The following is a 17235-nucleotide window of genomic DNA, read 5'->3' as shown; positions in this document are numbered from 1 at the left end:
TGCTTCCTATTTCTTTGCTTCTTGAATTTCAGCAGAGATTTTTTGTTTTCTTTTTGAAAATAAAACAACTTTACAGATTAGATTTTCTAAAGCATTTTGGGAAATATCTAAGCATCTGTTTGCCTTCCTTTAATGTAATCACTGTATACGCTTAGTGTAAGGGAGTAAGTCAGGTACTTGTTAAACAGTACTTATTAAATCTTTATCCTGTGTGGGTCTCCAGGCTTATTAGATTTTTGACAAATGTACATAAAGTCCCCAGCAGGGTTGGCCAACAACCCTTTGTTTACACAGGTATATATTCAGCTTCCAATGTGTTACTGTTGCTATTTAGGGAGTAATTTTTGCCATCAAAGAATGACATCAAGGAATGACTACAGAAACATGCCTCAGAGGTTTTTGTTAGGTTAAATAAGTTTGGAACACTGTCAACCATATAGCAGACCCTGAACAAATTCAAGTGTGATTTTTAGTTAGAAGGTTTTTACATTAATTTTCATCTAATATTTTTCTTTCTCAGTTTTCTTTCGTTTTCCATTCCTTAAGCTCATAGTAATGCAATGGTAAGACCAACTGGAGGGACCCAGTCGTCCCCCTGAGTGAGAACAATTTTTATAATAATCATTTTATTAAGACAATAGGAATAAAGTGAGTATTCCAAGTATTTTGAAAAGTTATCAAGGAAAACTCTTAAAAATTACATTGAGATTTTGGAGCGAACTAGTTACATATTTTTTAGACTTCAAGTAAGTGTTCCAGAATTGAAGGTAGAGATTGGGTTAAGCTATATAAATATGGCTGTTTGTTTTTAGGCTACATCACAATTTCTTGCAGGAATTTTGGGGATTTTATTCCAATAAAGCCATTCTTCTAAATATCACTGCCTGAAATAAATGCATAAATAAAGTATATGAGCTTAAAGATTAAAGTAATATAAAAATACAAATGGCATTAAATGTTAATGGAAAGCTAAGATATTTCAGTGTTTTTTGCCCAAAGTATAATTAACAAATACATTGTCTTTTAAAAGAATCTAGAAATTGGCCTCAATTTTCCTTCTCTTCCTTTTTTACTTTCCTCTCTTCTATTTCTCTGCTTCCCTGCCAGTTGCTGAAAATTAAATTAACTATATTTCTTGGTTCATAGCCAGTTTTCAGGAAGATTCCTACAAAATCCTTTCTTCTAACCATGTCTTTATGCTTTTTTTTTTTTTTTTTTGGTCTATAACTTCATGTTCCCTTTGTACCATAGGTGATGGCACTAACACATTTGATTTGCATCCTTAGATTTATAATCTACCCTGTAAATAAAATAACCAGTGATATTTTGGGTTGAAGTGAACTGTTCTATTTAAAATTAATATGCTGACACAGAATGCATTGAATAGTTTGATTTTTTTGAAGACTTTCAATGGTCTATTCATGTCTCACTATTTACATGGAATTAGTTGCTTCTCACAGCTACATAGTAATTCATATGATTTATGATACTCCCTTGATTTAACAGATCATTTCTCATTACTAACCAGCAGGAGAGACTTGCATTGAATACTTCTTATTCACTTGCTCCCTTCGGCAAGAATTTCTCTGGGAGTAAGATTGCTGGTCAGGGTTTATTCTTGACTTGATCAATGACATTTGCTGACATCACAGTATTGTCAGATGGCATGACAGATGGCTGCTTAGGCTTCGCTGTCATCAACACTGCACAAGTCCCTCCTCCACATACCTATAGTACTTGACTTTATCCAGTTTCCTAATTTTGGCAATATGAATATAAAATACATCTCAGTGTTATAATTTATTTGTATTTATCTGCATTAATAAGGCATTTGAATATTGACTAACATGCTTCATATTTATTTTGATTTCCTTTTTTCTAGCTTTCAGTTTGTAATCTACCCCTTTTTCTCCCTCTATTGAATTTCTTATCTTTTTCCTACTGGTTTATTAGGCCTTTTATATGGTCACTTGTCTGTTTTGATATTTAAAATTTCTTCTTCAAGGCCCTCCCTGGTGGCGCAGCGGGTTAAAGCCCTGCACTGAGAATCTAAAAAAGCCGCTTCCGCATGAGTTCAATTCCCGCCTGTCCCGGAGGTGACCACATGGCGTGGCAGACCTCTCCTGACCCGCCCGCTGCTCCCCTCAGCAGTGTGCTTCATCGATCTGCCTGTTCTGTCCCCCACTCTGTCTCTGGTGAAGCCTCTCACCGCCCCTGAGCCTCTGGCCTGTACCCCAGTTCTGTATGTACAAATAAATAAATCTTTAAAAAAAAAAAATTCTTCTTCAAGTATATTATATGTATTTAGCTCTGTTCATAACTTCCTTCTATGAGTAGGTCTTCATTTTGAGGTAATTAAATTAATCCATTTTTTTTTACCTTTTGAGTAATATTTGGATATCTGTTTAAGAAGGCCCAAAGAATGGAGCTGGAAGAATAATGCTAAATGAAATAAGTCAGGAGGAGAAATATCAGAAGTTGTCACTAATATGTGGAATGAAAAGTAAGCTATGACTAAGATAAGGACAAGCTTAAAAACTAACCCCTGAAAATTGTCTCTCTAACTGAAGCATCAGGGGGATTGGGGAAGGAGTAAGAAGGAGGGAATGTAGCATAATGTTCCGTGGCGGTGGAGCATGGTGAGTTGGTGGTGGATGCATTAAGGTATAATACCTGATGGGGGACCCAAATATTAATTAAACGAATGTTTTTTAAAGATTTTTTTATTTATACATACAGAACTGGGATACAGGTCAAAGGTGCAGGATGGTGAGAGACTTCACTAGAGAGAGAGTGGGGAGCAGAACAGGCAGATGGACAAAGTCCACTGCTGAGGGGAGCAGCGGGTGGGTCAGGAGAGGTCTGCCGTGCCATGTGGGTTACCTCGAGGGCAGGGATCGAACTCATGCTAAAGTGGTTTTTAGTGCTGTGTTTTAACCTACTGCACCATCAGGGAGGGCCCTTAAACAAATTTTAAAAAATAATAAATTATTTCTTTTGCAAACATAGCAAATAAATGGCCCAAAGATGTTTTCTTACATATTCATCTATTAGCTTTACTTTTCATATTTAAATATTAAATCTATCTGGATAGTTTAGCCTTCCTGATGGTGAATATGGCATACAAATCCAGCTTCATTATTTCTTATATATTGTGTTTAGATTATATTTCTTTTCATTTTCTTAATGCTAAATGCTAATGCTAAAATACCTATTGAAATTGTGTAGAATTTATAATCAATTCTGGGAGAGTTGGCATCTTAAAAGTGTTAAATTATCCCACTCCTGAGCCTTGAAACATGTCTCTATGCCTTTCCAATTTGATTTGAATACATTAAAGTACCCTAACCTACTTCATTTTAAAAGTGATTTGACATAAAATAGTTGATGTGGTTAATGTGACCAACTATGTCTCATAATAGAAACAAAATTAAATCAGACCTATAATGTTTAAGTCTATAGGCAAATTATATAGGTATGATAGCATCATATTAGCTCTTTTACAATATACCTTTTATACTTCATTCCAATGTATTTTTCTTCAAACTATATCTGCATAAGCTAGATTTTAAATGTTTTTTTTTTTTAATTCAAGAGGGTTTTTTTTTTTTTTTTAAAGATTTATTTATTTGTGCATACAGAGCTGGGGTACAGGCCAGGGGCGGGGCGGTGAGAGGCTTCACCAGAGACAGAGTGGGGAACAGAACAGGCAGATCGACGAAGTACACTGCTGAGGAGAGCAGCGGGCGGGTCAGGAGAGGTCTGCCACGCCATGTGGTCACCTCCGGAGCAGGCGGGAATTGAACTCATGCGGAAGCGGCTTTAGATTCTCAGTGCTGTGCTTTAACCCGCTGCGCCACCAGGGAGGGCCCTTAATTCAAGAGGGTTTTTTGTTTTGTTTTATCATTGAAATGTAATAAATGAACAACTTTTATGAAAAGATTATTACTTAGTTGACCACTAATTGAATTTTTTTTACTTTAGGTCTTACTCTGTCAGATATCTGTACATTGGAGGAAGTTATTTTTACTTGATTTTACCACTAAGATATAGTAGCCTTTGCAAAGATCATTCACTCTTAAATTTGAAAGCAATGGAATAGTGATAGTAGTTTTTATACTTAAAAGAAAAAACAAAACTGTGGCGATTTTAAGCTTAATATTTACAGCTTTCTTACAAAAAACATAAAATCCATTTATTGAAGAAAGTTATCTAAGGAAGAAGAGATTTTGAAAAGGACTTGTTTTTATATTGAGTATGATGAAATCCTCTAGGTCAGTAGCTTTCAGCCAAAGAGACCACCAGAGACACATTGCATAAAGTAGTTAATTATCACTTGCTCTGAGGGACATTACACCATGGAAACCCTGGGGTATTTCAGGTTTTCTGTCACAGGATTTGGACTTTGGTTGAGTACGTGGGAGAGGGTTTAAGGAAGCAGGGTGTCCTCAAGATTGGATGGCATGACAGTTCTATGACATTGTCATTCATTTAGCAATTGAAGGGATGTTTGCTATTTTGTAGGTTGTACAGTGACCTTTTTCTTTCCTGAGTTTAATAAAATTATGAAGTGATCTTGTTCTGTCTCATTAATCATGGTCTCAGCGTAACCTTGTCTCATACTGGTGTTCTGTAAGATTATGAAATGTACAGTAAGAACATAAAATAATGTCCCATCAGTCCATGACATCAAAGTCTACATTTTATCTCTAGCTCTCCATCCTGCTTGCCTGCCTGATTCCCTCTCTCCCTCCCAACCTAGATACTACCCTCCTTTCCTCCCAACCTCCCTCCCTTTTGCTGACATTCATAAGCATTTAAAAGGGTTTTTAAAAATATATGTTTAAATATATGGTGATGCAGTGTACTTCGTCAATCTTCCTGTTCTGCTTCCCACTCTGTCTCTGATGAATCCTCTCACTGCCCCTGCACCTCTGCCCTGTACCCCAGTTCTGTATGCATAAACAAACAAACAAACAAATATATATGTTTAATTGGGGACTTTTCTTCCCCTCTCCCCATCTAGCACTTAGGGCAGTGAGTCAATCATAGAGAGTAAGACAAAAGTAGTCAAAAACTTGGTATTGCATAGTGACCTTGCCACAAATAACCTTCACTGTGATGCTTAAATTCTAAATGGCATCTTCTTGTTTAAATAACCATCTCATCTGCTTCCTGATCTAGTGGACACCACCCTGACCTTGCTGTCTGGTTTTACTATAGTTGTCTCTGACTGATCTGTTACTCCTTTTATTCTCTTTGCAGTGAGTACTTGCTCCACAGAGAAGGCAAAGTGATATTTTTAAAAAAACACAAGATTCACAGAACCTTCTGAAATACTTTCCCATCCACTATACACTAGTTTATTGTAAAATTAATAGAAGTATGGGGGGGGGACTTCAATCTGTTTCTCCAGAAAAATGGATTACTTTGTTCATAATATTTCCTTCTATATGTTTTTTCCAGCATTGTGTTATATGACTATGGTTTTGATAGCATAGCATTATGATGATGTTTTTCTGGTACTTAATATTGGATGCATTTCTCTTAGATAATTTCAGTGGAAATATGTTCATGGGAAGCATTGGGGTTTGGGGGTGACTTGGGTTGTAATTCCTTATCCTTGTGCTTAAGAACATAGGGCAATACTGAAAAGCAGAATTACAGAGAGAAATAAGCAGACAAAAGAATCAGATTTTTACAAGATAAATGAGATGCAGGAGAACAGAGAAAGAGCATGAGACAGAGAATAATGGGTCAGCAGGTGGCCAGATACCTTCTGTCCTACCAGCAGCCCCATCTGAGCTGAAGTCAGGGTGTGTGTGAAGGTAGAGAAGCAAGAGAGGCCTAACTGTCATCAGTCTTTTATGGTCAGTCTTTTATGGTCAACGTGGCCACTCACTCCCACCCCTAGTTCTTAGCATCCCACTCCCTCCAACCAGGAGGGAAGAGGCCTTCTTGTAGTATAATACTCAGAGCCTGAGATATGGGCATGGAGTTGGGAGTGGGGTCCAGAAAATAGATATCAAGAATTGGAGTCCATTCGGGGTGCCGTTCATTGACTGGGAGTTTGTTCCTTATTCCTCACAAATATATTTTCATTTACTAAGGCACAATCACAGTGGAACTTTGGGAGAGATGATGTGAGTTGCAAATAACCTGAGATTAGAAATTTATATAGTCATGCTTTATTTAGGGGAGTGTTTAGATATAAAATACTTGTGATATTTTGCCTTCTAGGTTTGATGATAACTATATTTTATTGTGGGGTCCAAGACAGGAGATTTCCTGTCTTATTGAATTTAATGTGTGAATTTGATAATATTTTATCTTTCGATTTAAGGATTCAATTTCCTATGTACTCACACTGCAAATGCCTCATTCAAAGTCTGTAAATGTTGGTTTGCATAAAAGATGAATCATGTATGAAAATATTAGGCAGAGGGTAGAAAACATTTGGAAGCAGGCAACCTTGAATTTGAATCCTTGCTCCCATAATCCAACATTAATTTGGCAATTTCTCTAGTGTCTCTGAGTCTGTTTCCTCTTCCACAGAGTAGATAGGATCTTCTTTATTTTATTTTTTAAGATTTATTTATGCATACAAAACTGGTGTACAGGCCAGAATTGCAGGTGGTGAGAAGATTTAACAGACAGAGTGGGGAGCAGAACAGGCAGATTGACTGAAATACACTTCTGAGGGGAGCAGTGGGCAGACAGGAGAGGTTGCCACACCATGTGGGTCACCTCCCTGGCTGGGGATCAAACTGGTGCTGCAGTGGCTGCAGCTAGCTTCATAGTGCTGCACTTTAATCCCTTGTGCCACCAAGGAGAGGCCCTAGACAGATTTATGTGCAGAACTGTGTTGATTACTCCTAAAGTACTATCTGTTAATATATGTGAGGTGGTATGTGGCATTAACAGGTGCTGGATACTTGTAAGTTCATTGCTTTTTCTCTGTTTTCCATCAGAGGCAAAACAAAGTTTATGATTTTCCAAATACACAAAAAATTATTAGACTTCATAGATAGTATAAGTTTCAAAAGTACATTATATTAATCTTCTATGCAGTGCTGGACAAAGAGCACTATCCACAATAATACACAATGTACATTATATTGTGATACAGATTATATTATATTGTGTATAGTGATATATATTGTATTATATGCATTATCTATTACTATGTATATAACATGTAGTGAAAGTAGCAGGTATCTATATTGTTTTTGCTATGTGGCAGACACTGCCTTAAAACACCCTCCATATTTAATCCTTATGATTAAATCCTTAAGATACTTACTATGTTTCCCATTATACAGATGAATAAATTAAAGCATGACATTAATTACAGAGCAAACCTGCAATTGATAGTTTCTATAATTTTTTATGAATTAAAAATTGGTACCTTAAAACCATTTTCATTCTTGAGATACAGATGTGTGTATATTGATACCCACATAGAACTAGTTCTGGTTTTACAATTCCACACTCCATTTCCTTTTTGGATGGAAAGAAGACTAGAGAAGCATTTGAGGGTGAGAGATTTTTAAGAGCACATGTTCTATGTGTAGGTGTTTATGGCTTTCATTCTCTTTAATTTTGAGAAATCATGATTATTTTGGGGTGGAGGTGAATGAAGGGCACATTGAAAATACAGATTTTCTAACATAATTAAGTGTTGAGATACTGAGACACTGATATTCTCACAAATTTATTGGTGAGCAGGATGTATAAGAGCATTATACCAGAATAAACTATATGAAACTTAAGTCTCAAGGATATGTTTTGATGACTAATAAAGCCGCCTTACAGCATTGTTCTTGTTTTTTATTCCTAGTACTTCATATCACTTAGCAGGTTTTCTAAAAAAAAGTTTGAAATATATCTTTATTTTAAGATGATTTCTTACAGTTTCTAGTCAGTAAGTATATAATAATTTCATGCAATGAGAACCTTCTACTGAGATTTGAAAACATGAAGTCTTTGTAGGTTATGTTACGATATCATTATTCTTGTTCTTATGATGGCCTGTATATGTATACCAGCTTTAAGACATAAGAATTACTTAGTTTTTTAAAGGCTGTGATTGTATTTAATCTCTTGGTTAGATAAAATATTAGCATATAAAGAAATAAATTTTCTCCCTTAAAAATGTCTCATGAAAGTTTTCCCTCCCTCTGGTATTCCAGTCGGCCTGTTAGTATGTCATGTATTATTGGATTGTTGCTAAACCCGAATACATCTTTTTCTTCTTGGCAGCATGGGGTAACCTTGGAAATGTTCTGAAGAGTCAGAGCAAAATTTCTGAAGCTGAAAGCGCCTATAGAAATGCTTTGTACTATCGTAGCAACATGGCTGACATGCTTTATAATTTGTGAGTATGCATTACTTTCGGTTTTCTTGTTCATCTTTGAAACCTGTGGTGAGAAAGACTATTGATTTAACTGTTAACAATGAAAATAGTTAGGTGTTTTTCTGAAATTCTCTTCTAGGTAATCATGCCTTGAACTTTCATAGCTGAATAATGTTTTTTGTTTATTTTAGACAACATAATTGATATCTGTACATAATTGATATCTGTACATAAAGCTGTATTATGATTGAATTTTTGTTTTGAAGTACAGTACCATATAGCTTAAGTTTTTGCTTGAATGATTTCAGGTTTTAAAGATGTTTGTTCTGTTAAAATGTGGGTGAAGTCAGAAAATGTCTCATATATCATACTTTATATGATTGATATCTTGGTTGTTGTTTATGATAGATTTTGTCCACTTAAAAATTTCCTATATTGAAATATATATTCGACATCTACTAAACTAAGGTTTTAGCAATTAAAATTTATCAGTTTTCCCTCCCTTCTTTAAAAGTTCTGATGATTATATTGGGATAATTTGCATAAATTGGATTAGAAAAATCCTTAGGATGGAAATTTGTTCTCTTGTTTAAGTGGAAAGATCTAGAACATATGAGAAGTAAGTGGATAAAAGCAAATTAAAGGAAAGTCCCTTCTTTTTCTCATATTTTTGATATTCTTTTGCTTATTAGAAATCCAGTCTAAACTTGACTAAATACAAGAGAGTTTATTAACTCTCATAACTAACTAAAAATTCCTGGGATCAACTGTGTAGCTCAATTAGATCCAGGTACTTGATTATGCCTCAGGAATTTGTCTCCACTTCGGGGCCATGGTTTACCCTGGGATCACTCCATTCTCAGTGGTAATGTCTATATCAATGGGAAATATGTCACATCCTGACTCTTATTAATCTTTAAAAAGTATTGTTGTGGTGTCTCCTTTAATCCAGGAGGAAAGTCTTGACCAATCTAAGTCATGCGTTTTCTCTTAGATGAAGCACTAGATAGGTTAGAAGCATCTTTAAACTCCTCCTTTGACAATGCCTCTAGCGATAGAATGCAGTGTAGGAAGAACAATTCCCTGTAGGAAGGGTCCAAGCAAAATAAAATGTCTCTGTTTATGTTTAATGAAAGTCCTGTAATATTGATAACTATGTAATATTGATCAAACTAATTAATAGCTTAATTTTAATATGCATTTATGCTCTAAATATTTTGTACTGCAACTTTGTCCTTAAAAACACAGATACAAGGAATCAATGAAAATGAGCAGAATAATATGTAGATTATTTGTAATAACAAATAATCTAGAAGACAGGATGAGGTTAGTTTACCTTCTGTTCATATATTTACCTTGTCTTTAAGCTCTTGGACTTTAATTTTTTTTTAAATCTCCATAAGTTTTTCATTTTTATTTATATGTTTTTCACTGTTATTCATTTTGTACAATATTTGATTTCTCCTCTCAAGTGTTGATCCCATAAAATCACCACCACCAAGACAACCATGAAATATCACCATAGACTCTAGTGCTCTTCTCTCCTGTTTTAATCCCTGTCCCTCACCATCTTCTGCTGGATATTTATGATTTAGAGTTTGCCTACTTGTTTTTTATTTATGGTTTGTATTCTTTGTATAATTTCCCTATGTTCCTCCTATAAGTGAAACCATTCATTATTTTTTTCCCTCTTCTTTCTGACTTATTTCACTGAGCATAATCCTTTCTAGCTCCATCCATGTTTCTGTGAGTGACATAAGTTTATCTTTTTGATTGCTAAGTAGTATTCCATGGTAGTAGTATTCCACATCTTGATCCTCTCATCTGTTTTGGGGGATGTAGCTGTTTTGGGCATATTTCAGGTATTATAAATACTTAAGTTGGACTATAACACTGTTATAGCACATAACCAGTGTTCTGAATTAAGTCATTTTGTATTTTTTGTATTAAAATTTCTCTTTTTTTCTTTTCACCTGGAATGCCTTCAAATGGATCCCCTTTCAAGTTTGCAAAATCCACAATTCCTGATGTTTCACACTTTATCATGTGTGTGTGTGTGTGTGTGTACCCATATATTCATCTTCTTCCTGAAGTAATTTGAGTTTTCATCAGATTTTAAACTTGGATGAATATATCTAGATATTCCCACAAAAACTTTTCTTCCTGCCCTCTTTAGCTCAATAGTGCAATTTTATTTCATTGTTGATAGTGTTTTTATTTCATGAAAAAGAACCTTATCAGTATAATAAGTGTATACTGATGTTCTCCAAAGAACAAACACACTGTCAAAGGACCTCATACCTTGCAATATGGGATCCCAGTTTCCTTCTGGTCCCAATAGTCTACACATTGTGGGGAGACAAAGTTTGGTGAAAAACAAATACCTCACCAGTGAAATTGTATCATCTCTAGCTGCTGGTTAGAACATTACCTCCTGATGTTGCCTATTGGGCAAGGGTTAGAAATAAAAATAACTTTTTTTTCTTTAAAGATTTACTTATTTACTCATACATAACTGGGGTACAGGCCAGAGGAGCAAGTGAAGTGAGAGAACTCACCAGAGACAAGAGTGGGCAGCAGTACAGGCAGATGGATCAGAAACACTGCTGAGAGGAGCAGTGAGCAAGGCAGGAGAGGCCTGCCACACCATGTGGTTCCCCTCCAGGATGGGGAATTGAACTCACTCTGAAGCTGCTGTGGCTAACTTGCAGTACTGCGTTACCTGTTGCGACCAGGGAGGGCCATAAAAAGAACTCTTACAAGAGAAATATATTCTGCTAGACACATCCACTTTACCTCTGAGTAAGAGCTGAACATTATAACTTCTTTTGTGGATGTATCTATAAACTGTGAAAGCATACAGATAGGACTTCTCAAATGCTAATGAGAAATCCTTGCTGAAATAGTGATTGCTAACAAGGTCAGCTTTTTCCTCCTAATTGTACGAAATGGGATATGTCATAAATGCCATATGTAATTGCAAAATGCTTTTACTAGTATGACAGCATTATTTAAACTATATTTAACTGCTAACTTCAATGGAGAGGGTTAAATTCCCGCTGAAATGTTGGCAGTGATTTTGAACTATTGTGTTATGTAACCCATGTGGTTGACCGAATTCTAATACTAAATAATTCTATTTCAAAATTAATGAACTGTTAAGTGATTTTTTTATAAAATATTAATAAAATATACCAGAGTAGATCTTTTAAAACTCAAAATATAAGTATGTCTAGTATCATATGTCCTTAGAAGAAAAAGCAAAAAAAGCCAAGTTTCCTCATGGATAATACAGAGATGGCTTGACAAATAAAAAATTTTCCTTTGGAGATGTATATCCTGTTCTCATTATACACTTTTTTCATATGTACAGAAATTGTGCCTTGTTTCAAATTTCAAATTATGAATGAAAAAGAATTTAATTTACTCAGCTGTCCCAATCAGTTTATGCTGGTAAACCTCCTTTGTGGCAATGGAAGACATTAGTCACATTTTATATCATTAGTTATACTCATGTCTTTTAAAGATACATTATGATTGAAGTCTGAAACTTATGAAACTATTCATATTAGTTTACATAAAATGCTTCTAGAAATGAATGGATTTTTGAAGCTCTTGGGAATGATAAGCTTTGGTTATGATGTTACACTCGATGTTCATAAATCTATTTGCTTTATAATTGTTGAAACAAATTTCGTATTGTTAGGATTTTATATTGGTAACTGAAGCTTTACATATTTCTCTTCAAAACAGTAATTACTAAGTGAAGTACAATGTGGCTAGACATAGGATGAATCTAGGAAGTCAGATTCCTTACATTTATTACTATATATTTGTTCATATTTGTATGCTACTCTCTTTAAAGGGGATGTCTAATTACTGTTTAAGGTAGGATAAAAGAAAGGAATGAATTAAAAATTATTAAGCAGTGCTACAAATGATTCATGGTTATACCTGAAGTTTCAGTAGCATTGCTTACAAGATTTTAAACACCAACGACAATTTTTTACAGGATTAGTGATATAGTTCTATCCATAAGATATAGACAAATAATTTATGTTCTTATAAAATGATAGAATAATGTTTTTTCTTTCTTTGATAGCATGTGTGAAGTTTTGTCTTTTCTGTACTTAGGTTATCACATTTGTCTTCATATTATGTCTACAGAATGAGAAAAATGAAACTTAGACACACTTTATATAAGGCCACATGAATATTAGAGGTGTTAATGGCTTAACTTAAGGTCTTCTGAATTGTATACATGCAACAATATTATTTCTGCTCAAGCTGGCAGAAGAAAATCAAAGGAGGCCAAGAACCCCCACAAAACATATATCTATTCCAAATTCAGATAATATTTTAATTCATATCATGTTTATATATACAAACAAAATACGTGGGACTAAATTTAACAGAGACTTTAATTTTTTTAATGACACTTACTGAATTTGTTGAATAGTTGCTATAAAATTATGTCAGAAAGATCCTCAGTGCATTTGCACTAGTGTTGCTTTCCAGAAGAAAGTACTACAGAAAATTACTTTTGTTGTTTAAATCCATTAATTATAACATTGTTTTGACATCAAGTCAATCCATGCTAACAGATAAAAGTCTTGTAATTTGAAATTTGAAACAATGCTTGCTTGTACTTTTTTTTTTTTAAAGATTTATTTATTTATTCATACAGAACTGGGGTACAGGCCAGAGATGCGGAGGGTGAGAGGATTCACCAGAGACAGAGTGGGAAGCAGAACAGGCAGATCGACGAAGCACACTGCTGAGGGGAGCAGCGGGCGGGTCAGGAGAGGTCTGCCACGCCTTGTGGTCACCTCCGGGGCAGGCGGGGATCGAACTCATACGGAAGTGGCTTTAGTTTCTCAGTGCAGTGCTTTAACCCGCTGCGCCACCAGGGAGGGCCTGCTTGTACTTTTAAGAGCATTAGATGCAGTGTCCTTAATGCCTAGCTTTATATGCAGTCTTTTATTCATATTGCCAAATTTATGAAAATCCAATATTTCACATAAGTCACATTTTTTATAAGGACAACATCTGATATGGTGTTGGTTTTTCTTAATCACATTTAATAAATTCTCAGGAGCAAGCAGATGGATTATTGGTTTGTGATTTATAGTGTCAAATTTTAGAATATATTTAAGAGATGAATAAAGAAAATATTAATGAGATTCAATATGGAGAAGCAATTGGAATAAATGAATAAACATAGCAGCTTATTCCTTAAAAGATCAATAACTTATGACAAGGATAATATAGTGCAAAATAGAAATTTGAAATATACAATCTTGGGAATGAAAAAAGAATGACTATATATGGAAGCTTAAAATAACAAAAAGATATATATATATATATATATTTGTGGAAACCTTGGTGAGATAGATGCATTTATGGAAAAATAGATTCAATGTTAGCCTATGGAGAAGGATACAGGCTGAATCCAAAAACCTTGGATAAATTTGAAAATCTTATTGAAGAATTTTCTGGGCCATCTCCGTGGTGGCTCCCTGAAGTCTCAGAACAATCAAGCAGCCACTGCAGCACGAGTTCAATCCCTGTCCAAGGAGGTGACCCACAAGTCATAGCCAGCCTTTCCTGTTTCGCCTGCTGCTGCCCTCAGCAGTGGAGTTGAATCTGCCTGTTCTGCTCCCGATTTTGTCTCTGGTGAATCCACTTACCCTTTCACCCTACATCCCAGATCTTGAATGCATAAGTAAATAAAATATATCTTTTAAAAAAATTCTTTACAAGGAACCATAAAAGTGTTTTATGTGTTCTACCTAATCTTCAGTGAAGTGATTTTTTTTACAGTTGTTATTTTTCTCAGGCCAAGTAGAGTTATGAACATAAATGCAGATACACATTTTAATATAAACATATGTCTGAAAATCAATATAATGAATGCAGTAGCATTTTGAAAATGAAAAATCCAGTATTAGATAGAATGTATGGTAGAGTATTCAAAAATACAATTCAATTACTCAATGAATTTAAAAAGTCAGCTTAGGAAAAATATTTGATTACTGGTAGAAATGCCAAGATTTTTAATTAACATCTGCCTCAGAGCACAAGATTTATACATAAACTAGAAATAAATGAACACTTCTCTAAATAAAGAATTTCTATCTGAAGTTAGTAGCAAATACCATATTTAATATTAAAGCACATTTGTAATTTACATTCATATTCAAATTCTAGAGATAGTGGAAATGTCTTGATGGTCATTGTGTCTCCCCATTGTTAGAGGAATGTCAAAGCAGAGAAGACCCCATTTTTCAGTGTGAGTAATGATATCCGTAGTGGGTAATCACATTCTTTCCGTTCTGTAAATATATAGATCATTACCACCCTGCAGTTCTGTATTATAAAGAACCTTTTGGACGACCCCAAGTAGCATTGCATTTTCAGAAACACATTTACAGTGAGATTGGTATGCCTGTCAATTTTCTAGGGCTGCCCTATCAAAGTAGCACAAACTAGATGACTTAAAACAATGGACATGTCTTCTGTCAGAGTTCGGGAGGCCAGCGTCCAGAATCAAAATGTTGGCAGCCCCAGGTTTCCGCTGAAGCCTGTAGGGGGTTTCCTTCTTTGCTTCTTTCCTGTGGTTTGCTGGCATTCTTTAGCGTTCCCTGGCTTGTAGCTGTGTAACTCCAACCTCTGACTTTGTCATCACCTGGTGTTCTCCCCGTGTGTCTCTGTCTTCACATTTTGTAAGAATACCAGCTATGCTGGATTGGAGGCCACCGTGTTAACAAATATTATCTGCCATAACCTTATTTTCAAATAAGATCATATTCTGGGCTGTTGGGGTTTAGGACTTCCCATATCCTTTTTTAAACTTTAATTGAGATCACATTGGTTTACAACATTGTTTTGGGGAGTATAGGACCTTCCCCTTCAGGTGTTCTTATTACACTCACCCGTCACCAAAGCACCTGTAGTCTATCCTCTTAGTATATTGCACTCGCTCTCCACTTTGTTCTTACCTTTCCTTCTCATGCTCCAATAGCCTCAGTTCTGTAGTCCACTTTCTAGGCTCATGCTTAGTTTGGCTTTACCCAATAGCACTCCATGTCCATGTCTTCCACTGCTCTATCTTCAACTCTGAGCGTTGCCATCTCCATATCGCGACATAAACCACATTTGCCCTCTCCTCCACTCACCCTTTTTCTCCCAATGTGAAATTTCCCCACATTCCTTATGTCGTGCTTGATCAGCCTTGGTCCACAGTGATGTGACATACTCTTGCCCTGTGTCATGGCTCACCTTCAATCAGTGCTTCTCTGGATTTCTTGTTTATTCTCCCTGGTGATAAGCTGGGACTTCACTCTGACAGACTCTTGCCCCTATCTCCCCCCCCCTTTTTTTTGAGAGACAGTGCAACCAGTCACTTATTGGGAACTTTAGTTTAAGAAAGAGCCTGGACAGTGATTTGTTTCTCCATGAGTATGGGGATCAGGTAGAATACTCACCTATGGAGGTAATATATTTTCATATAATTTCATTAAGTTTATGGATCTCCTGATGCCAAATGTGTTTAAGCAGAAATCATTTAGATGTACACATCAGTGAGGGAGATGTGAGCTCCTGAGTTGTCACCAGAGATCCAGTACTAGTGAGAGGTGTATTCGTTCATCCAGGAATAGATTTGGAGAAGCTTTGAGAGCTTGGGAAGTTCAGAAGTCACAGAATAGAAGTGCTGAGACTATTTGACATGGACCTGAGTTCTCGTAGTCCTTGTCCAAGTGTCTAGGAGGGATTCCAAACTGACTCCAAAAACAGAGAATTTAGGAAAAGCTACCAAACAGAAATGATGGGAAGTGTTTGGCATGTTTCGTAAAATCAGACAGAAATTTTGCCAAAATTCTTTTGACTTGTTGTCACTTGGATCTGGATACATAGCTCATTTGATCCTTTTTCCATTCTAGATTGAGGTAGGACAGCTTCAGCTCCCTAACTGATGGCATGACAAAGCCAAAGCTTAACACATATTATACACATTCATTTTGTTTTATTTGCTAATTTTCACCAAATAATATGCCAAATATTATTTTTATAAAAAAATTATCTTTGTTTTAGAATTTCAAACATCATTCAATATGGCATAAAGCATAAAATGTCCGTGTGCTGCATCCCTTAGACCCCTTTTCCCTGTGTGATATATCCCCTTCACTTTAATTGGCATTTGTACTTACGGCATACATGTGAACTCTGCATGTTGCTTTATGTAGATATGTAGATATTACCTACTTTTAACTTTTTTTCTACTGACATGCATCACCATTAATCTTTATCTTATTTTTATGTAGTTATGTCCTAATTTGTATGACAGCATTTGTTTTAATGAATGTCATTTCTATTGGAGCTGTTACACAGACACCATTAATAAATGCCAAATGGGACTACGTGTTACATCAATACCAATTTCCCTAATTGCAAGTGGACTTGAGTAGTTTTTCTTACCTTTATTGGCTCTGTGTAATTTTTCAGAGAATGAATTCTTCACATTCCATGCTAATTTTCTGTGAAGTAAAGGTTTTCTAATTGATTTGTGGTGTTTAATGTAAAACACCTCCACACACTTATTTTTACATACACAATTATCTATTTTCCAACTATTTTCTCTAGTGTTTACTGGTATTTTCACTTTTCCTATGAAATTCTTCATTGTACATAACAAATTTCCATTCAGATAAAAAAATCCATAGGTTCTTTCATTTCACACCAGGTTTTTAGGGGGTTGTGTGTGGGGGGGATGAAGAACATTGACAGGCTAGTATTTAAGAAATGAGTATATATTTTGAAGTATTTTTTAAATTAGTTTAAGTTCTTAATCTTCCCTTAATATATATAATATATTAATA

The 17235-nt window shown here is 35.3% G+C and overlaps 1 protein-coding gene across 2 annotated transcripts in view; it reads left to right on the top strand.

The window, feature by feature from the left end:
• Positions 1 to 17235, top strand: part of TMTC2 (transmembrane and tetratricopeptide repeat containing 2) — a 355937-nt gene that overhangs the window by 197558 nt on the left and 141144 nt on the right. For both annotated transcript variants that reach the window (XM_004675843.2, XM_012735302.1), the window contains exon 4: positions 8263 to 8377. In XM_004675843.2, the coding sequence (XP_004675900.1) occupies positions 8263 to 8377 (115 nt within the window). The remainder of the gene's footprint in view (positions 1 to 8262; positions 8378 to 17235) is intronic.

The sequence above is a fragment of the Condylura cristata genome, unplaced genomic scaffold, assembly GCF_000260355.1.
Source record: "Condylura cristata isolate star-nosed mole 26May11 unplaced genomic scaffold, ConCri1.0 scaffold00004, whole genome shotgun sequence".
In the NCBI taxonomy this organism is placed as follows: Eukaryota; Metazoa; Chordata; class Mammalia; order Eulipotyphla; family Talpidae; genus Condylura; species Condylura cristata.
This window is presented reverse-complemented; position numbering and strand designations above follow the sequence as displayed.